At 37.2% G+C, this 23000-nt stretch overlaps 1 protein-coding gene and 1 non-coding gene across 3 annotated transcripts; both read right to left on the bottom strand.

The window, feature by feature from the left end:
• Positions 1 to 3147: 3147 nt before the first annotated feature.
• On the bottom strand, positions 3148 to 6918 carry LOC131157711 (nucleosome assembly protein 1;2-like). Of its 2 annotated transcripts, XM_058112048.1 has the most exons (12): positions 6555 to 6866; positions 6441 to 6466; positions 6301 to 6363; positions 5628 to 5720; positions 5120 to 5207; positions 4981 to 5042; positions 4691 to 4875; positions 4380 to 4557; positions 4238 to 4281; positions 3838 to 4036; positions 3697 to 3714; positions 3148 to 3565 (listed from the first exon to the last, which is right to left on the bottom strand). In XM_058112048.1, exons 1-12 carry the CDS (start codon positions 6766 to 6768, stop codon positions 3497 to 3499), a joined length of 1239 nt encoding a protein of 412 aa, XP_057968031.1. In that variant the 5' UTR covers positions 6769 to 6866; the 3' UTR covers positions 3148 to 3496. The 2 variants fall into 2 exon arrangements, with proteins under 2 accessions (XP_057968031.1, XP_057968032.1); XM_058112049.1 differs by lacking the exon at positions 6441 to 6466 and having other exon boundaries at positions 6301 to 6387; positions 6555 to 6918.
• A 7681-nt stretch (positions 6919 to 14599) lies between these two features.
• Positions 14600 to 14705, bottom strand: LOC131158949 (small nucleolar RNA R71). The gene has a single exon (XR_009137567.1). It is a non-coding gene; the product is annotated as a small nucleolar RNA R71 (small nucleolar RNA).
• Between the last annotated feature and the right edge of the window lie 8295 nt (positions 14706 to 23000).

Raw genomic sequence — 23000 nt, 5'->3', positions numbered from 1 at the left:
CTATCGGTTTTGAGATGAACAAAACAGGAAAATCATCAAAAGTAGAAATGTGATATTTAATGAACAGATTATGTACAAGGACAGGTCAAGTGTAGTGTCAGATGTCACAGCGATAGATCTGAAGAAATCTGAATTTGTTAACTTAGATGAGTTGACTGAAAGTATTGTCTAGGAAAGGGGTAAAGATGATAAGGAGAATGTAGAATCACAGGCAAATCAGAATACACCTATAACTGCGGTCCATAGATCTTCCAAGACCATTACACCTCCACAGCGTTATTCACCTGCTCTAAATTATCTCCTACTAACCGATGGTGGTGAGCCAGAGTGTTATAATGAAGCCTTGCAGGATGAAAGTTCAAGCAAGTGGGAGTTAGCTATGAAGGATGAGATGGATTCCTTGTTGGGGAATCAGACATGCGAACTAACTGAATTGCCAATAGGGAAGAAGGCCTTGCATAACAAGTGGGTATACAGAATAAAGAACGAACATGATTGTAGCAAGCGCTACAAAACCAGATTAGTTGTCAAAGGGTTCCAACAAAAGGAGGGCATTGACTTCATATAAATATTTTCTCCAGTTGTGAAGATGTTGACAATTAGACTGTAATTGGAAATGGTGGCTGTAGAAAATCTACATCTTGAGCAGTTAGATGTGAAAACGACATTCTTTCATGGTGACTTGGAGGAAGACATCTGCATGATTCAGTCAGAAGGGTTCATTGTCCAGGGACTAGAGAATTTAGTCTGCAAACTGAGAAAGAGCTTGTATGGTCTAAAACAAGCCCCAAGATAGTGGTATAAGAAATTTGATAGTTTTTTGCATAAAATTGGGTTCAAAAGATATGAAGTTGATCACTGTTGTTATGTTAATTTCTTTGACAATTCTTACATTATTTTACTGTTATATGTAGTTGATATGCTCATTATAGGGTCTAGCATTTAGGAGATTAATAATCTGAAGAAGCAATTGTCAAAACAGTTTGCAATGAAGGATTTGGGAGTTGCAAAGCAAATCCTTGGAATGAGAATCATTAGAGATAAGGCTAATGGTACATTGAAACTTTCACAGTCAGAGTATGTGAAGAAAATTCTCAGCAGGTTCAACATGAATGAAGTTAAACTAATGAGCACACCCTTGGGTAATCATTTCAAACTAAGCAAAGAACAGTCACCGAAAACAGAAGTAGAAAGGGACCATATGAGTAAGGTGCCCTGCACCTCAACTATTGGCAACTTGATGTATGCTATATCGTGTACAAGGCCAGACATTGCACATGCAGTGGGAGTTGTGAGCAGATTCATGAGTAGGCCAGGAAAGCAATATTGGGAGGCAATCAAGTGGATTCTGAGATATCTAAGGGGTTCATCAGATACATGTCTTTGCTTCATGGGTGCAAGTTTGAAACTACAGGGTTATGTAGATGCTGATTTTGCTGGTGATAATGATAGTAGAAAGAGTACTACTAGGTTTGTATTTACTCTGGGTGGTACAGTTATATGTTGGGCTTCAAATTTGCAAAAGATTATTACTTTATTTACTACAGAAGTTAAGTATGTTGCAGCAACTGAAGCTGGAAATGAGATGATTTGGTTACATGGTTTCTTAGACGAATTGGGTAAGAAGCAGAAGATGAGCATTCTATACAGTGATAGTCAGAGTGCAATTTTTCTTACAAAAATTCGGCTTATCATTTAAAGTCGAAACATATACAGACAAAATACCACTTTATCCGTTACCTTGTTGAAGATAAGTTGGTAATACTTGAGAAGATCTATGGATCTAAGAACCTAGCAGACATGTTGACTAAGGGTGTTACTATTGAGAAGCTGAAATTGTGTGCAGCTTCAGTTGGTTTTCTAACTTGAGGACAGGAGGATGAGTTGTAGGGATGAAGAATTGTTCATTTGGAGGATTGTAGTCAATATTGGTGATTGAACTAATCTTCAAGTGGGAGATTTGTTGGGCTTTTGTGGAGCCTAATTGCGTTAAATTTGGATGATGACCCGATCTTTCTTTAATGAGAGGGCCCAAGGCGTAGCGCTCATGGACTAAGCAGCCCAAGCTGTACTCGTGGGGGTCTGGGGGCAACGGCCTTAGGCAAATTTTTTGGGTCCGTTTTGTAGCCAATTCGGAATTCTGTGCGCAGCATATAAAATGATTTTTTTTTGGAGTGATTAGGGTATGCGGTCACACTTCGCGAGAGAGTGAGAGGGAGAGCATTATACCACCGTACTTTCTGTATTTTCTTCCTGATAATAGTGAAATTCCTGTAACTCCATGGGCGTAGGCAAAATTATCGAACCACATATATACTGTCTTATGCGTGTGATTGATTTTTCTTTGATGTGTATACTTTCTCTATTTTGTTTCTCACAAGTTCGAGAATTTGTCCTTAATTCCCAGCATGATTAGGATTTATTAGATGTACAAATTTAAAACATAAAACCAAAATTAAGAAACAAAACAAAAGGGAAAATGGGGTTCACCACGGCTAGCCTATTTACCGTGGCTCTAGCATATTAAAATTTCAAGAGCTCAAGCTTATTAAATTTCATCTTTCAATGTAAAAATTGTATGGAAGTGTGTTAATTTTACCATTAAAATAACATGAAAAATTATTTTATTCTGTCCAATATAAAATTTTAAAATTATTTTTTGAAGCAAAATTGTATTTTATGTAAATTAACATTTAATTTCTCATAATGTTAATTACATATTACCAAGTTCTTTTAAAAATGTTTAATAAAAAGAAACATAATGAAAAATTTATTACCTTATATTTTCCTTTCTCAAAAATATTGGTGACACAACAGGAACCTTTATTTTTTAAAAAATTATTTTTAAAAGTGATGGGCACAACACAGACTTTCCAAGAAATTACCCATCCTAATATCACTCTTGCCCAAGCAAGCTTAATTGCGAAGTTCTGATGAGATCCGATGCGCTAGTACTGTATGATCACACCCAACACAACATGAACCTAAAGATGTGATAAATTTCTAATGGCAAAGGGTATTCAAGCCTTGAATTTGAATGTGTAGATTTAAATAAAATTCAATATAATTAGGTACGGTGTTTTATATTCCGAGTCACAAGCTTCCTCCGCGAGAAAATGTCGGAAGAAGCATGAAAAGATCCAAACATACAACTTAAGCCAACACTTTTTAAGCGATAGTTTACACATAAGCTTCAATAAAAATACCAAACATTGACTAATCACATGGCAAACCTAACTTGAAATCATTTCACCACAATCTCCAAACACAGAACCAACCGACCCCCTTCCCCTCCTTTTTGTTCCTTCAACTCTTCCAAGGGAGCAAAAAAACACTAAATCAATTAAATATAGCATAATTGAAATAAAAGAACAAAAATCATATAAAACTGCACCTCTTAACCTCCCTGCCCACTACTCTCAAACACAACCCTCACAATAGACCCGCGGACAAAACTCTCAACCCAGCAAAAAATTCCTAAGGCAGCGATCAAGTTCTACTGCTGCTTACATTCTGGAGGCCTCTCACCCTGCTGAGCATCACCAGGTGGTGGTTTTCCACTCTTCTACAGCACACAAAAAGAAAAAGTGTTCAGGACAAGATACCCAAGACAGCATTTTAATTTGAGCAGAAAAGAATGGTGATGAGAAAGAGAGAAATATCAGGGTAGTAGCAGATTTAATAGTGCTGTCTAACCTTGTGCCCTGCTGTCGGCTGAAGTACCATACCAGACCACCACACGATGAAAAAAGGAAACATCAGCATAATAGCAAATTCCAGCTTTCAAGTGGGGGATGAGGAAGAGAAGCAGAATAGCTCAAGTTTGGACTCATATACCTTCTTTCTTGTATTGCTTTCCTCATCTTCATCTTCATCATCATCATCATCTTCAGCCTCTTCATCGTCATCCTCTTCATCTTCATCTACTTCGGTGTCTTCATCTTCACCAGCATCTTCTATTTCTAAGTCATCCTCAACAGCCTCCCCAGTGAACCACGACACAGCATGTGGGATAATTTTGTCTCGGATAGTTGACCTACACATAGCAGTACAAGCTCCCCAGTTATGAAAATCATGAAAATACAAAAACTAGAAGCAATGGGATGGGAAACATTCAACAATAAATTCAAAAGAACGCCAAACTGCATGGAAGTCTTGTGCTGTGCAATTTAGCATCAGTAAAAAATCAATAGCCTAACAATGAAGATACCACCCTATGAAATATAAATTAACTCACCCAATGTCATAATCTTGCTCCATTAGATTTTGAAGCTCTTCAGCCTGTTCAAGAACAAAAAGCAACATGAAATACAAAATGGCCAAAAAAAAAAAAAAATATTATCATGGAGCTCTTGCTAAAACATCAATGCTGGACTCACAGTATCTTCATCAATATCATCATCATCTTCGGGGACTTGAGGGGGATTGAAGAAGTTAAAAAAACTTTCACAATCTTCAGTTTTAGTTATTGGCTTGGTATTCTTTGATCCCTTCTTAGGTTTCTTTTTAAGAAGCTTCTGTGTTAAGCATTTTCCAGGATACCATTCAATCTCAGTCCTGGAAAGAACCAGTTAAAATTTAGTTATGAAGGGAATTTGCAAAACACTGTCCTTAGACTAAATGAATTAAACAGTATGAAACTAAAATATGAATTTTTTTTAGAATTCCAGTGACATTGAAAAGAATTTACCCTATTGCCTTCTCCAGAATAGGCTCATCTTCATCAATCATGTGATATGTTTTTGTCAAAATGGAGTTCTTGAAGTATGGATTGGTTTCAAAACAGAACTCAAGCTTAAAACCCTTGGGATCATCTATACGAAACCACTTGATATCTTTGAGATATTTAAGAGCTCCTTCATCACGCTCAGAAATCTGAAATCCAGCAAACAAAAAATTAGAAGAGGCAAAAGGAAAAAAAAAAAAAAAAAATTGGGAGAGGCACCGAGTACAAGATAACAACATACTGAATCAACAAACCTCTTCGGCTAGCACTTCATTAGTCTTCATTGCAGTGAGCCAAAAATCAGGAACTCCTTTCCCTGGTTGGAAATACCAAAATATCATGCTACAGATACTACAATTAAATAAAAAGTTCAGTACTGCATTCAAAGGCTACCTTCAGCAGATTTATTTTCTGCTTTGTTCACTGCAGCTTCATCTGTAACACCATCAACTTCAACCAAACCATTCACAATCTCATATCGCTGCACGGGTTTAGAAGATTATATAAGTGAAAAATGAAAAGTGAAGGATAAACAAATAGATACTTGAGCGAGGTGAAAGACAACTAATATACTCTCGCCAAGACAAAATGCACCTGCAATGCTTTGCAAGGGTATAGCAGAGCAAAATGTAGCTGAGCTACTATAATGATGACTCGAAATTTTAATTGGTTCAACATAAAAATGGGCACCTTTTAATTCAATCTTGTGATAAAGGCATACTGAACATGTTCCATAACTGAGTTAAAAGGAAGTCCTTGCACCTTTAGTGCATGTTTCAACTTCAATTCTCAAGAAACATATGAATGCACAAGCATGAGCAGCACATGCACACGCAAAGGATCATGGGAATAAATCAAATCACCACTCTTATCATTCATGCACATTGAACTCATAAGATACCTTGCTGTAAAGTGGTTGATACATCTTTTGGTATTTAGCTTCGAGAGCTGCTCTTTCCTCAAAAAATTTTTCTTCCAAGTCGTCATGTTGAATCTGTAAATAAAAATAGTTTAGAATGATCTACAAACAAAAATCCAATATCCATTTCTGTTCACCTCCCTAATAATGATAATTCAGACAATCTGAATTGTAAGTGAAAATTAAGCCAGGCAAAAGAGCAACACAAGGCAACATTAAAATGTAAAAGAGTTTGTTTAAAGACAATATAAAGGGAAAAGATAGAAAAAATTGTTCACATAAGAACCTTGAGTGCCTCCCCTACACTCCTTTTTGGGCATAGATAGGGTGCGTGCTTGTGGCCAGCAAAATGCAGATCATATGATTTCCTACTATTTAGAATGATCTGTTTGTCAACAGGCTCAGGTTAACAAGACAGACTGCAAATACCCAGGTTCAGTAACAAGTATTTATTTCATGAAGGAAAGTTCGTGTATATTTTATTAGAATAATAAGAACACGATTAAGAATAGAACATTCATCTTATCATATACTGCCCACCATAAATACACATCAAATATACATAATAAAGAAGAAAATATTACTATGCTTCAGATTGCCATAACACAAGTATTTAAGAAAAAAAAAGAAGAGCAATATATAAGAAATAACATGCCTGGATCTCTCTGAGAGCCTCGACTCTCTTCCTGACTTTTGGCGACAGATTCTGAAGCTTATTCTGCAAAAACCTCTGTTGCATCAGCTAATACACTAAACCCATAACCCAGAGAGAAAAAGGGAACAGAAATAACTGACCTTAAGAAGCTCCTCAGCGTTAACAGCTGCCAAATGTAAAATCAAAAAATAACCACTTCAAATCTTAAAAATCAGAGAGAGAGAATGAGCTAGGGTTTTGGGTTTAATGGTTACCGGGGAGAGCGGCGCCGACATCAGCCATGTTAACAGCATCGTCCTTGTTGTTGCTCATTGAGTCGCAGACGCGGAGATGCAGAGAGTGCCGAGGATGCAAAACCCTAAAACCCCAAACAAACCCTAGAGATTTGGTTATGGAGAGATGGAGAACTGAAGAAGAACCCTTGTCCCTCGCTCTCTCCTTGTCTCGCGCAAAACCCTTAGCCAGCATCCATTCACCCTTTATTGCGTTCCATAGGGGTTGGCCGCGATTTGGGCGCCGACCTTTTTGGCGAGGGTGAACATTTTTTATGGTTGTGTTTGGGTGAAGCAAATGGAATTCATTTTTTGCTTTTTGGTAGGGTAAGTTGGACTCTAAAACCATGTTCCCCCTTACCCAGCCAAACTTTAATTTGTCTGGCCATCACATTAATACTTATAAAATAATTTTTGTTATAAAAGATATAAGAAAATAAATAAAGATGAGACAGAATATTACATGATTCGATTATACCTACTTTACTAACGAATGAGATAAAAAACTTCACTATCTCGTAGAAAATTACAAGATGACTTAGAACCAGTCTTGTACAAAATATGTCCGACATTATATAAGATATTTCTTTTTTCTTTATCTCTCATTTTTTTTTCTATATACCATACTTACTTCAAGCATGCAATGTGTGTATACAAATGTGAGGGGTAGGGTGTCCTTTTATAAGGTAATATGGATAACAAAGAATTTATTGGGATGGAAAAAACTGAAGTGGTGGAAAATGAAAGAGTAGAAGATAAGGGGTGATACATATTTTTCACAGCACTCCCCCTTAAATGTCACCTATATATTAAGTCTTTCTGCTAAGATCTTTAAGATGTCTCATTCCGATAAGATGAACCAATTTACTTGAATGTTGTAGTAGACAAAGTTTTGGTGAACAAATCTACTGGATTATCACTTGATCGGATCTGATGAACATTTATATCACTATTCTTTTGGAGTTCATGTGTATAAAAGAATTTTAGAGAGATATATTTTGTTTTGTCACTTTTTATGTATCCTCCTCTTAGTTGATGTAAAGTTTACTGTAATCCCAAGAGGGGGGTGAATTGGATTTTTTAAAGTTTTTTCTCTCCTAGGTCAAATAGTCAGCAACAGTATTTCACAAGCCTATGGTCAATCTAGAACGTATATAAAATAAATTGATAAATACAACTAAATGAAATTTGTACAAATAAATTAACCAAGCATGCGCAGAATAGAAAAGCAAGTAAAGTAGAGATAACACTAGATATGTTTTCGAGGTTCGGCAAATGTGCCTACGTCCCCGCGCCAGCTCACAAGCCCAATGATTCCACTACGACTCACTTAACGGGTGGAGCGGCACCAGTTATAACCAGGTCAAATTATCGGGACTGACCTCAACCTTTACATACAATCCTTCCGGGTTAGATTATCACCCCTTCAGGTCACGTTTAAAATACAACAGATTCACAATATAAATTTCGTGTACAAAATATGTGCTTCTTCAACAAGCAAATTTGTACTAGTATAATCAATGCACAACAAACAAATAAAAACAATAAGCTCGGTGCAAATATGTGAAATAACACTCAAGGTAATGTCAATAATCAATCAAGTGTGAGAGTGTATTATCAATCTATCTTTGAAACAATATATAAATATATATCAACCACAAATAGGGTTTCAAAGATTTCCAAGGATATAATCAAAATATCTCAAAATGATTTTCACAAGTTTAAGCACAAGAGATATTTTCAAAGCAAGTTTGTCAAAAAAATTTCTACAAAACACAAGACAAACCTAAGAGTCTTGCAATAAAAAATGTAAAGAATCACAAGCTAATAAAAAGTTTTCCCACCAAATGAATATTGATTAACTCAAGGGGGAAACTTTTGGGCTCAACTCTCAATAAAAAATCAACAAACAATTTGCAAGTATAGGAGTTTGAGCATTAGTAGGACGTGTAGGATCACTTAAAATACTCTCACTTAAAAATATTTTACAATAGATAGAGCAAGGGAAGAATATATGGCTTATATGTGAAGAAAGTGCTCTCAAAATTTCAGAGGATATTTTTCTTAATCAATTTACTAATTTGGTTATTAATCTTTGCAAATGAACACATGTATATAGCTTCACCCAAAAAAATAACCGTTCGGATATAGAGGGGATTATTAAATTTGTTTAAAACCAATTTAACCTTAATAACCCTGTGTTACTGCAGTTAAAAATTTAGCAACCTGAGAGTTTCGATCGACTACATTTTAAGTTCGGTTGACTATATTTACAAGTTTGGTCGACCTAGCCACTTTTGAACTACAGAATATAGTCGGCTAAATCAGGGCGTTTACAAACCCTTCGAGGTTTGGTCAGCTATATTTGAGTTTGGTCTTCTGTTCATCTAGTTCAGTTGACTCAATCATAAATGAACTAGAAGTTCGGTCGGCTAAATTGTTGGGTGTCAGACATGTGCGAGTTCGGTCGACTAAGGAAGACACCTTCAAAAAGATATAGTTGACCGAATGAAATAAACAAGTTGACTATTGGTCAATTTGGTCGACTGAGGCATTTATAATGCACTGAATTCGGTCGACTGAAACTCGTTTACACTTAAGATTTTGGTCCTAATTTTGAGTATTGTTATGTGCAGGGACTTAGGATCTATCTAAGGTCATTTTGAGCTTATGGATCCTACCATGCATGTCATGCATTAATTATTATAGACCTTTTGATTATTATTACAAAACCAACTGAAAATAAATATTAAATACAAATGTAAACACTTTTTCTTCATTTTCCTTGGAGTCACCATACGCCACCAAGAGATATGATTCTTCTCAATTTTGTGCATAGTAATCCTGCACACAAACTCAGGGCATAGGTTAGATACAAAGGTATTTGTCATTATCAAAATGGGATATGACCAATAGGGTCAACAGTTAAGCTATGCGTGCAACTTTGTCTTCATATAAAACTATTGGAATATCCTTGATTGATTGAAGATCACAATTTTCTTGGATATGAGAAATCATTTATCAAAGCCACACGCATTCTCTACTAGCTTCATGGATAACTAGTATTTCTGAATTATTGGAGGATGTTGATGTAATCATCTGCTTTATTGATGTCCAAGATATAGCAGTTTTTTCGTAAAGAAATATATATCCAGTTTGAGATTTAGCATTGTGAGAATCAGATAGATATCAAACGTATGCATATCCTACTAGTTGAGATTTGGAATCAAATGAGTAGAATAGACTCAAATCAGATGGTCCTCTCAAATAGCATAGAACGTGCTTAATTCCATTCCAGTGTCGCCGAGTAGGAGCAGAACTATATCTTGTTAGTAGATTTACAAAAATTGTAATGTCGGGTCTTGTACAATTGGCCAGATACATTGGAGAGTTGATAGCACTTAAATATTATACTTCAGGACCAAGTAATTCCTCCCCCTCATCATGAGATTGAAATGGATCCTTCTTAACATAAAGTGATCAAACCATCATTAGAGATCCCAAAGGATGAACTTTGTCCATATAGAATAGCCTTAATATCTTTTCGGTATATTTAGATTGATGAACAACAATTTCGCCATTTACATGTTCAATTTGTAGGTCAAGACAATATTTTGTCTTTCCTAAATCTTTCATCTCAAATTCTGTTATTAAATAATTAGCAGCTTTAGTGAGTTCTTCAAGAGTCCCAACTAAATTCAAATCATCAACACAAAAAGAAATTATAGCAAATCTGAATTCTGATCTTTTAATAAAAATGCATGGACAAATTGGATCATTTATGAATCCTTCTTTCACAAGGTACTCACTTAATCAATTATACTACATGCGTTCAAATTGCTTTAATCCATATAAAGAACGTTGGAGTTTAATTGAATATAAATTTCTAGGTTTTGTTTCAGGCAATTTAAATCCTTTAGGGATTTTGATGTGTTCCGAAATATGCTTATTTAGTCCCCCATTTACCTATGCGATGTTCTTATTTTCTTCGTAATTATCACTTCTTGTCATTGTTTGGAGTTACATGTGGTATGTTTGATGTTTCAGGAAATCGGAGCTTAAATCAAGGAGTTAAGCAGTGCAAATAGTCAATGCAACAACTTGGAAGCACAAGGCTCGACCAAGTGCTCGACTAGGTCTCTAAGGCTTGGAGTCAACTAAAGCAAAATGTCCCTGATCGACCATGTGGTGCGACTAAGGAGTCATAAGGGGCGACCAGGTTGAGCTAGAAGACTTCAAAGTGCTAATTAACATCAAGATCATAGAGACCCTGGATTAGGGCGCAACCAGTAGACCTTGGACGTGTGGCCTAGTCAACGAATGCCATCGACTAAACATGGAACTAATTGAAGTTTTTCAGAATGTGTCAACTAAGGTGTGACGAGGAGACCTTGGCAGTGCGACCAAGTCGACTTGGATCGACTTCAGTAATCTGCTTTGCGAGATTTTTGACGATTGTTTCCTGATTTGAATTTCAGCGTGTGTAAACCCTAAAGGGTATAAAATTAAACTTTGAAGAGATTTTGACGATTGTTTCCTGATTTGAATTTCAGCGCGTGTAAACCCTAAAGGGTATAAAATTAAACTTTGAAGAGATAATTAGGGGTTCCTTTTGGTTCCTTTTTGTTCCTATGGGTTCCTTTTAGATAGTTTTTAGCCGTCAAGTTGTATTGTTTTCATTTAATTTCGGATTGCAGTAGTTTAGTTGCATTTTTGTTTATGTTTTGTTTTTTATTATGAATTTCAATAAAAGTTGTGTTTAAAGTTTTGTTCATTCATTATCTTGTCTTTATGATTTATTGCTTGCATGATGAATAGCTAATTTATCTGTTCTCTTGTTGTGATGAAACCCTAAGCTAGATTCCCATAGCTAGGATTCAGTCAACTGTGCATAATAGGGTTTGGTTGCTAGAAAGGAATTCATGTTCGCTAGATAAGGTATACCAGTTCTCCCGATCGTGCTTCGGACTATTGGTGCGAACCCGACTATGCTATACTACTCTAGAGGATTACTTGTCTCTGTTTAGGGTTCATATGATGCGTTTGTATTAGGATGAACCGTTGAAACCCCATTACGGATAATTAACCAAACCTAGTTATTGTGAATAACGACTTAGGGTGGATTCGCGATCAGGGAATTACTTTTCCATAAGGAATTCAATTTAATTAATTTTATTTTGTATTTTAAATGGAAAACCCCAAATCCAATCTTTTCTTATTGTTTCAGCGTAGTATAAATTAGACCTGAGGATCGACACCCAACTTACTCATTGTTTTATGAAACTTGGAAGTAGTTAGGTTTATAAATTTTATCTTTGGTAGTTAAGGACCCAAACCTTGGCGAAGCTATCAAATTTTGGTGTCATTGCTGGGGACTCACTTACGGTAGTGAGCCAAAATTAGTGTAGTTTACTATGTGATTTTTATTTTCTTTGTTCTTTTATTTTTTTCTATTATTTGAAGTCTTGATATTCTATGCTAAAGTGTTATATGCAGAGTTTGAGATCTCTGGAACCCAAACTAGTGCCTATTGACACTAAGATTAAAAGATCTTGTAGGTCGGTCAGGAAATCCAGTTTTAGTCCAGAGTTAGCTGAGTCCTCTGAATCTAAAGTCATATCCGAATGCCAATCGGTTCTGGCTTTCCATAATCAGAATCAAAACTCGGATTGTTTTACTCCCCGTCGACCTACGGTGGAGGAGCAACCTCTTCAGCCTCTAAGGGACTATTTCACTCCCAATGCATACACATTGCCGTCTTGCATTCGGTTCTCGGATGTTGAGGTGGCATAATTTGAAATCAAGACCTCAATCATCTCGATGCTTCCTAACTTCTATGGGAATTCCTTTGAAAATCCTTATAAGAATCTTGATGAATTCTTCGAAATTTGCTTAACCATCTGCATATCCAATTTTGGTGATGACGTAGAGACTCGAAAAATAAAAAAAATAATAATAATAAAATAAGCAAGAAAAAGGAGAATTTGGTTTGGCACAAGACAAACCATTTATGGTTTTGGGTGAGCTTAGAAAACCGTCGACGGTTTTGAGTTACCACAGCCTAGTAAGGGTAAAACGGTAAAAATCAGTTTGGTTAAAAACCAAACCATCGACGGTTTTGCCCAGGGTCCAAAACCTATAAATAGGTTTCAATTCATTTTTTTAGGTTAAAACTTATTCCTTTTCCCCTCTATCTCTAGTTGTGGTAGTCTCTCTCTCTCTCCTTGATTTTTCACTCGGTTTAAGTTCGAATCGAAGAAGAAACGTCATATTGAGATCCTAGTGACATTTCTATGCAATTTAACCGAAGCGATTTTGTGAGTTAGGCTTCCCAAGCACCACTCCAAAACCAGGGTAAGTGATATTTTTTAAAGTTTAATCAGTTGTTGAGAGTGTGTGGGTATAGGAAATATTTAATGGTTATTATTATTCTGGGGTTGAGTTAATTAAATTAGGGTATATGGATATAGGGTCTTGTGTGAACGTTGTAGGCACTGTTTAGGATCCCTGTAGGCATATCTCCAGGAATCAGGTAAGAGGAATAAATTATGTCAGGTACTTTGAAAATTAACTTAATTAATTAAAAGTATGAGAATATGAAAAATAATGTATATATAGTTTTCTCACATATTAGACATTTGAAAATACCAGTTGAATTATCATGTATTTATCTGGGAAAATATTATTTTATGAAATATCATTTATAATTTGTGTGGCATGAGAAATGTAATTTATGCTAGTTTATGATGAAATGTGATATATATATACTGGTCTATGGAAATATTGAAAATACAGATATGATATTTTGATACTGGAAATGTGATTTATACAAATATGATAATTTGATATTGAGAAATGTGATATTTATACAAACATGATTTTTGATACTGAGGAATGAAATGATAGAAATGATAATGGTCATAATGAAATTATTAGGGAATAATTGTGGAAATGAAAACCCTAATGGATCAGTGATTTATATGAGAGCATGGTACCATTGTTAGGATATGAGTTAGTGCAACCACACTTCTCGGGGAGAGTGTTGGTATTGGCAGTCGATTAGGCCTGCGAAGAGATGTTGACCTCCCTTGGGTTCGAACTAGACTGCGGTGGGCCAATTGTACTACAGACGAGAATTGTTTTGACTTAACCTGGTAGGCCTACTATGGTTTAAGTCCCGCCTTCAGGCCGCACAACCCGGTCATGTGGGGTGATTATATGACGGTGATGTATGTTTGTCCTCATGATGGTTTCTCATTACAAACATGATAAATCTACATTTACAGACATGTTAGGTTTTAGACCCAGGAAAATGTATTGAGCAAGTACATATTTTTGAGAAAAAATATATGGTTGCAAATGTATATATATGTATAAGGATATGAGCACAGTTATTATGATTTCTCAGTTAAATTTAATTATTTAATGAATGTGTTTCTAGAACCGTAAAACTCATTTGCCACACACTGATAATAATTTATTCCCTTACTGAGAGGTGTCTTACCCCTATAAATTCCAACATTTCAGGGAATCCAGGAAACCAGACTTGAGCGCTCTAGGGAAGGGATAGACTGTGTTGCCTAGGGTGAGTTCTAGTGTGACCCTGGGGTGTGTAAGGATGTATTATGTGTTTTTGGGAATGGATTGTGGATGTATTATGTTTTGGGATTTGTGTATATATTTCGGAGATGGTAGTACTCTGGTATTGTATATGGGATGTATGTATATAATGCTTTCACTATGTTGTAGTATAACTTATGGACTGTTGTATTCGGTTACCCACTTGGGGGTCGGGTGGTATATATATGGTATCAGTGTTTTATGTAAAAAAAAATGTATATATATATATATATAGTAGAATTTTCGGGTCGTCACAGATGATGCCCTTCGCCTTAGGCTATTTTCGTTCTCTTTTAAGGACAAAGCCAAGTATTGGCTAAATTCTTTAGAGCTAAACTTGGTGACCACCTAGGCCACCATGCAATATGAATTTCTTAAAAAGTACTTCCACATCAGGAAGACTAATTAGCTAAGGAAGGCTATCACTAGTTTTTTACAGATAAATGGTGAGCAATTTTTTGAGACTTAGGAGCGTTTTAGGGACCTTCTACATAAATGCCCACATCATCAAGTCCCTAGGTGGAAATTAGTTCAAACATTCTATGAGGGATTAGCTGAGCGAGATCGATCCATGGTCGACGTATCTTGTGAAGGTACTTTCCTCGCAAAGCATGAGAATGAGGCTTGGACACTCTTTGAGATCCTTGCCGAGAATTCTCAGCAACACAGCATTGCCGCTCATAAACCTACCCAACCTTTTTCTTCCTATTATAAGGGACTTTACGAGTTAGAAGCTGGCCATGAGCTCTCACCCACTTTACACACCATCGTTAAGAAGCTTGATCAGGTCCTTTCCTTAGGACAACCATCTCAGCCAGTAATGTGTGCAGAGTTATGCGCCATATGCTCCGATCCATCTTATACTTGTTACACTTGCCCCCATACGCCTCCTACACTTGAGTTTGTGCGGGAGGAAGTTAAGTCCACCCACAATTGGTACGATACACTGGCCAATGATCCATATTCCAATAAGTACAATCCTGGGTGGGGTCGGCATTCTAACTTCTCCTAGAGGCCAAAAGCTCTGAGATTTCTAGCCCCAAGACCTCAACAATCACAAAATGCTCTACCTCCTCAATCTTTTCAAAATCAATATCAGAAAAATCCTTTTATGCCTATTCCCATCACCAAGCTTATCAACCTCCACCTCCTCAAAAACCTCAATATGATCGTTATTTTCAGGAGATAGTGTAACGACCTAAAAATTCATACCATTTTTTTTCTAATAATATATAAAACATACTGATAATCATTTTACTCTAATACCCCAATATTATCTGCTATAACATATCAGGCCCCAAGAGGGCATTGAGGAAAATCCCATTCACAAAATAAAATACCTATGAAGCGGAAAACATAAGTCATACATCCATATTTACAATACCAGAATCCAATATTATCTCAAAACATACATACATAATTATACATCATCCCAGCATCTTTTCCCCAAATACTCCTAAATACTACTCAAAAATACAATCCCCTAATACCACTTACCCTACATACATGGTAGTGTAAGCGACCTCTCTACCTATGAACCTGACCTGCTCGTCTAGCTGGATCATCTGAAAAATGTTAATTTACTGGGATGAGACAACACTCAATAAGAAGAAATATGCTATTACTAGTGTATGACAGTTGAGTTTACATAAATAATTTTATGATAAATAACTGAACTGAGATATCATGTAAATACTGTGTAACTCACACTTACATGGTTTAAAATACAACTGTATTATCCGAGTTTTCTATTTATTCATACTGCTAAGAATATAATATATTTGTTGTTATTCTGTAAATCTATATATATAACTGAGTAATATCCCTGGAAATCTATATGTCATGATTTAACCCTTTATGACAAAGTTGTGCAGCCCGTAGGTTGGACCTAACTCTGGTTGGCCTACCAGGATAAGTCACTTGAATACTCTACCAATCCTCAGTCCGACCTTTACTGCAATCCCTTCAAAGGCATGGTACTGGTATCTACCTCGTCAAACCGGCCTCCTCAACCCAGGAATCTAGGGAGACTGCAATTCTTCCATAGGCACGGTGGACGGAATTCATACACTATTTGAGATATGTGGTTGCACTTTGATTTGGAATAGCAACGATATCGTGTCCTGCTTACTGAATTTGTCTGAAATAATTAATCTAACTGAAATAATTCATCATGGATCTGATGTTGTATAATACTAACATATATAATTATCTTACTGTTTCATTATAATTCCAAAATAACCATAACACTATAAATGTGATATGAAATACTATAATATCTGACTGAATAATCTGTAATATCTGAGTGTTATGGTTTTGGAAAATCATGGAATTCTGTAAATACTGTAAAATATCTATCTGTAAAATATATCTATCTGAATAGTATCTATCTGTAAAATATATCTGTTTGTATAATATCTGATAAAGCATATCTCTGTGCAAAAATACTGTAAATCATGATATTCCGAAAACTACATATACACTGACTGAGCAAATACCTATTCATGCCACACAAATAATATAGTTTATACCTTGTATCTTAATAAACAAATACTATACTTTACTGATAAAATTTTCTGAATTTACTAGCATATCATATTTCCCTTACCTTGGCTAACTGAACTCGTCTACTGGTTCTAACTCACGCCCACAACATTCATAATTCCATATTCCTGAAATTACACACACACACACACACACACACACACACACACACACACACATATATATATATATATATATATATATATATATATTCCTGTCAAATAAATGAATACCCAGAATAATTTTCATACTCATATTTCCTGAATTATAAACTATTCCTCATCTTACCCGGGTTCCTGAGAACACCCTCTAGATTCCCATAACTTGCCTACAGTAAAAGCCCCAAAAACCCTGAATTCACATCACCCACATAAATCATCTCAAACACCAGTATAACAATATTTACTATTAAATATAGGTTTAGAAAATCTTACAAATTTAATAACCCTTAAATAATCTACTTATCCTGATTTTAGGATGGTTCCCAAACTTCTCAAATCGAAATTCTGCTCCGGTTAGGTTGTAAAGAATCTTCCCAGAATCATCATGGTAGCTTTTGATCATCGAATCGGGGAGAAATGGGGTTGAAAATATAGAGAGAAGTGAGAGAAACCAAAACCTAGTGAGAGAGAGAGAGAGAGAGAGAGAGAGAGAGAGAGAGAGAGAGAGAGAGAGAGAGAGAGAATTGGCTGATTTATTCATCAAAAATATGATTTTTGCGCTTATATAGATGGCTAGGCACGTGGCCTCGTTGACTAGATGAAGAAGGAAGTTCGTCAACAAAAGTAAAGAACTCGTCAACGAATCAATGGGTTTGAAATACACCCTCTCGGTATCTCTTCATCGACGAGATACTGAGACTCATCGACGACCCGTATAAGGGAGTTCGTCGACGAGCCCCGCTTTACCTCCTCTAAATTTTCCTTTCCCTATTCTATTTAATTACTATTATTTTTTGGGTCTTTACATTCTCCCCCCCTTATAAAATTTCATCCTCGAAATTTTCTATCTATGTTATACATTGTCCTTTGAGGAAAATTAGCTACTTATTTTATTACTTACCCTCACTTATGGCGAAGGAATACCATGATCACATTCAAGGTTATAGGAGATTACAAATATTTATACATAAAGGAAAATTATCCCAAAACCAAAATACTAGTTATCCTATATTCTACTATACAACTTATACATCCACAATCCTATACAATATCAAAATAAAACCTACTCTATCTGAATTACTATTGTATCTTCTCTGAATAGTACTGATTCTCACTAAACAAATGTGGGTATTTCTATCGTATCTCCTCCTTTAGCTCCCATGAAACCTCTTCCACTGCATGATTTCTCCATAAGACCTTTACTAATGGAATTCTTTTAGTACGCAACTCCTATTCTTTTTTATCTAAGATATGCACTGGCGTCTCCTCATATACCCTCTCTAAGCTCTAGCTCCTCATAGCTAATCACATGGTAGGGATCTGGGACATATTTCCTCAACATGGAAACATGAAATACATTGTGAATTCTGAATAGAGTTGGTGGTAAAGCTAGCCTATAAGCTACTGGACCCACTCTTTCATGTATCTTGAATGAGCCAATAAGTCTAGGGCTTAGCTTACTCTTCCTCTCAAACCTCATAATTCCTCTCAGCGATGCTACTTTCAAGAACACCTGATCTTCTACTTTAAATTTCAATTTTTGGCGGCGAATATCTACGTAAATTTTTTGCCGACTCTAAGCTACACTGATCCTTTCTTTAATTAATTGGACTTTATCGTATGCCTGTTGCACTAATTCTAGTCCTAAAACTTGCCTCTCACCTAGTTTATCCTAGTATAATAGAGAACGACACATCCTACCATACAACGCCTCGTAAGGTGCCATGCCGATGCTGGCCTGATAGTTGTTATTATATGCGAACTCTACTAACGGCATATACAGGGTCCAACTGCCCCCAAAATCCAACACGCATGCTCGTAGCATATCCTCAAGTATCTTAATCATCCTCTTTGTTTGCCCATTAGTCTGAGGATGAAAAGTTGTATTGAATGATAACTGAGACCCCAAAGCCTCTTGTAAGCTCCTCCAAAATCGTGATGTGAAACGTGGGTCATGGTCTGATACTATGGATACTAGCACTCCATGGGGTCAAACTATTTCCTGAATGTATATCTCTGCTAGTATGTTCATGGGGTAACTAACTTTGATAGGGAGAAAGTGGGTCGTCTTCGTCAGCTGGTCTACAATCACCCAAACGGCGTTCTGCCGTGTAGCGCTGGCGGTAACCCTGAAATGAAGTCCATAGATATATGGTCCCACTTCCACTCGGGAATGTAGAGTGGTTGCAACTGTCCTGCTAGCCTCTGGTGCTCAGCTTTTATCTGCTAGCACATCAAACATTGCTCCATGAATTCAGCTATTTCCCTTTTAATGCCGCTGCACCAAAAGGATTCTCGAAGATCCCGATACATCTTAGTACTGCCAGGATGAATCGTGTACAGGGATCTACCTAGTCTAAGATATCCCTCTTAATCTCAGCATCTGTAGGAACACACAATTTGGTATGAAACCATAGGGCTCCGTCATCTAATATACAGAACTCCTCTCCCTGTCCGTCTTGCACCTTTTCTATCAACTCTACCAACTCTGCGTCATTTCTCTAAGCAGCTTTAATTCTTTCTTGTAAGGTAGGCTGTAACACCAGGTTGGAAACAAATGTCTGGTGACGATCCTCTACTAACTCTACACCAAGTCTCTCCAAGTCCATCCAAATCAGATGCTAAATCTCCACTGCAGACAATGCTACTCCCACTGACTTCCAATTCAGTGCATCAGCCACCACATTTGCTTTCCTTGGATAGTAGCTAATCGTACAATCATAATATTTAATAAGCTCTAGCCATCTTCTTTGCCTCATATTCAATTCCTTCTGAGTGAAGAAATACTTAAACTTTTGTGGTCCATGAAGATTTCACATTTTCCTCTCTATATAGATAATGTCTCTAGATCTTGAGAGCATACACCACCGCAGCTAATTCTAAATCATGCATAGGATAGTTCTTCTCATATTCTTTAAGTTGTTTAGATGCATAAGCAATAACTCTCCTGTGCTGCATCAACACGCACCCAAGTCCCATCTAGGACGCATCACTATATATGACAAATCCATCCTCTCTTAATAGAATAGCTAACATCAGAGCAGTAACTAGTCGTTGTTTCAACTCTTGGAAGCTCTGCTCACAGTCATCGGACCATTCAAACCTTGCATTCTTCCTCGTGATCCATGTCAAGGGACTTGATAATTTGAAAAAGTAATCCATAAAATGCCTGTAGTACCCTACTAAACTAAGAAAACTCCTAACCTCCTGAACGTTTCCTAGCCTCGGCCAATCTACCACTGCTTCTATCTTACCTGGATCAATTGATATGTCGTCTTCAGAGATCACATGCTGAAGAAAGGTGACATGCCTCAGCCAGAATTCACATTTCTTGAATTTTGCGTACAACTTTCTTTCTTTCAATATCTGCAACACAACCTCAAATGATGCTCGTGCTCACCAAAACTCTTCGAGTAAACCATCATATCATCTATAAATACCATAACAAATTGGTATAGATCCTGATGGAACACCTGATTCATTAGATCCCTAAGCACTGCCGGTGCATTAGTTAATCCAAACGGCATTACAAGGAATTTGTAGTGTCCATATCTGGTTCGAAACGTTGTCTTCGAGACGTCTTCTGCTTTAACTTTCACCTGGTGGTAACCCGACCGAAGGTCCATCTTAGAATAGACTTGGGTCCCCTGGAGTTGATCAAATAGATCGTCGATTCTAGGAAGAGGGTATTTATTCTTGATTGTCACTTTGTTTATCTCTCTGTAATCAATACACATCCTCATGGTCCCATCCTTCTTTTTCACAAACAAGACTGGCGCTCCCCAGGGCAACACGTTGGGCTTGATAAAACCTTTATCTAACAACTCATGTAGCTAGTCTTTCAATTCTTTCAATTCAGTTGGAGCCATTCTCTAAGGCGCTTTAGATATTGGTGCCATCCCTGGAAGCAGATCAATTACAAATTCTATCTCCCGATCTGGTGGTAAGCCAGGTAACTCCTTTGGAAAAACATCTAGAAATTCTCTAGTTACTGGAATATAAGATTGTTTCAGTTCTTCTTTTGGAATTTCCTTTGTATAGGCAATATAACCTTGGCAACCACCCTGAAGTAGCTTCCTTGCTTGAATAGCTGACACTAACTGTGGCGAGGCACACGCACGTGAACCTATAAATTTGAATTTTTGCTCACCTAGGGGTCTAAAAATCACTTCCTTTTGATGACAATCTATGCTGGCGTGATTAGCTGCTAGCCAATCCATACCCAATATTACATCAAATCCCCGTATATCAAGTACCACAAGATCAGCTAGTAGTACATTCTCATGAATGTCAATTGGAAAATTTTTGAGTATCCTCCTACACTTAATTACTAATCTAGTCGGTGTGGCAACTAGCAATTCAACATCTAACTATTGTGCCTCAACCCCAGATAACTTAGCATATCCCGACGATACGAAAGAATAGGTGGCACCTGTGTCAAATAAAACAACAAATTTATATGGTAAAGCAACAATAATACTCGTCACGATGTCTTCAAAAGCCTTAGCATCTCCCGGCGTCAATGTATAAACCCTCGCTGGTGCCGTGTTCCTCTACTGACCTCCACATGGCGCCTAGTAACCACCCCGAAATGGTCTACGAACTGGTGCCTGGGTCGGCGGTCCTTAACATGACCAAGACTTATGATCGGGTCTCCCACAATGATAGCAGACATTCTCACCCATCCTACATTCACCTAGATGCCTCTGGCTACATTTGGGACAAATGGGGTAAGCCTGCTCACCCTGAAACCCTCAATGTCCTATCATCTGCCTCTGACCTCCTCTATACCGATCTCCTCTCCATGGGCCCTAACTGGAACCCACCTGAAAAATCTGGAGGCGTGGCCCTCTTCCTCTGGCTCAGTACTCCTACATCTATCTGCTTGCTCTCATCTGCTACTGTGGCTTTGTCAACTAACTTAGAGAAGTCCTGTATCTTTAGTACTGCCACCTTCTTATATATATCTCGCCTCAAACCCCTCTCAAACATCCTAACCTTCTTGACTTCATCTGGCACTATATATGGAGCAAATCGTGACAGCTCAATAAATTTCCCCACATACTACTGAACTGTCAATGGCCCCTGCGTCAAACCCAGAAACTCATGCACTTTAGCCTCTCTGATAGTAGCAGGAAAATATCTATCAAAGAATATGTCTCTGAATTGAGCCGAGGTCATAGGCACTGGTATGGGTCTCTGCCCCTCGAGTAATATAGTGGTCATCCACTATCTCTCGGCCTCCCTTGTCAACTTATATGTGGCATAAAGAACCCTCTGCTCGTCGGTGCAATGAAGCACCGCTAGTATTTTCTCTATTTCTTGCATCCAACTCTCAGCAATTGCAAGATCAGTTGCTCCTAAAAATGCTGGAGGGTTAATCTTTGTGAACTTCTTTATTATACACCCCTACGCTGAAGATGGACCTCCCTGCTCCCTAGAGCTTCGTGCAATTTCAGCCATGACCTATTGAGCTATGCTGCGTAAAACAGCATCTGAATCTCCACCGCCTATGTTAGAGGGCCCTTGTAACGACCCAGAAAATATTGATATTCAAATATTAAAGATAGAGGAAAAATGGAAACAAAAACAGAAGAAGCCATTCACGTTCATCAACGACATCACATTTTGGGGATAATAATAATAAATTTCAAGGAATTGCCAGGGCTTCGTCGACGAGTACATAAGGAATTTCGTCAATGAATACAGGGCTTCGTCGACCAGCACATAAGAAAATTCATCGACGAATACAGGGCCTCGTTGATGAGAAAATACCGAGAGGGGGTATGGAGCAGCCTGAATTTCGTCGACAAATATAGGGACTCGTCAACGAATTTAATGAAAGGCTCGTTGATGAGGTGATGTGTCTCATCGACAAATTTGGCAGTATAAATATTTGAAAATCAGGATTTTTATCCATATACCAGCGCCTCTCTCTCTCTCTCCTCTCTCTCTCTACGAAACCTTTCCTTTCTCTCTTCGATTCCAGCCCCACCAGTCGCTGGATCGACGATCCGAAGCTACCACGACGCTCCTGGCGGAGTTCTCTACAAGTTTGTCGGAGCAGATCGTCGAGAAAACAAAGTTGAATTTCATCCCAAAT

The sequence above is a fragment of the Malania oleifera genome, chromosome 6 (assembly GCF_029873635.1).
Source record: "Malania oleifera isolate guangnan ecotype guangnan chromosome 6, ASM2987363v1, whole genome shotgun sequence".
NCBI lineage: Eukaryota > Viridiplantae > Streptophyta > Magnoliopsida > Santalales > Ximeniaceae > Malania > Malania oleifera.
The sequence above is the reverse complement of the archived record's forward strand: the minus strand, read 5'-3'. Positions and strand labels throughout refer to the sequence as shown.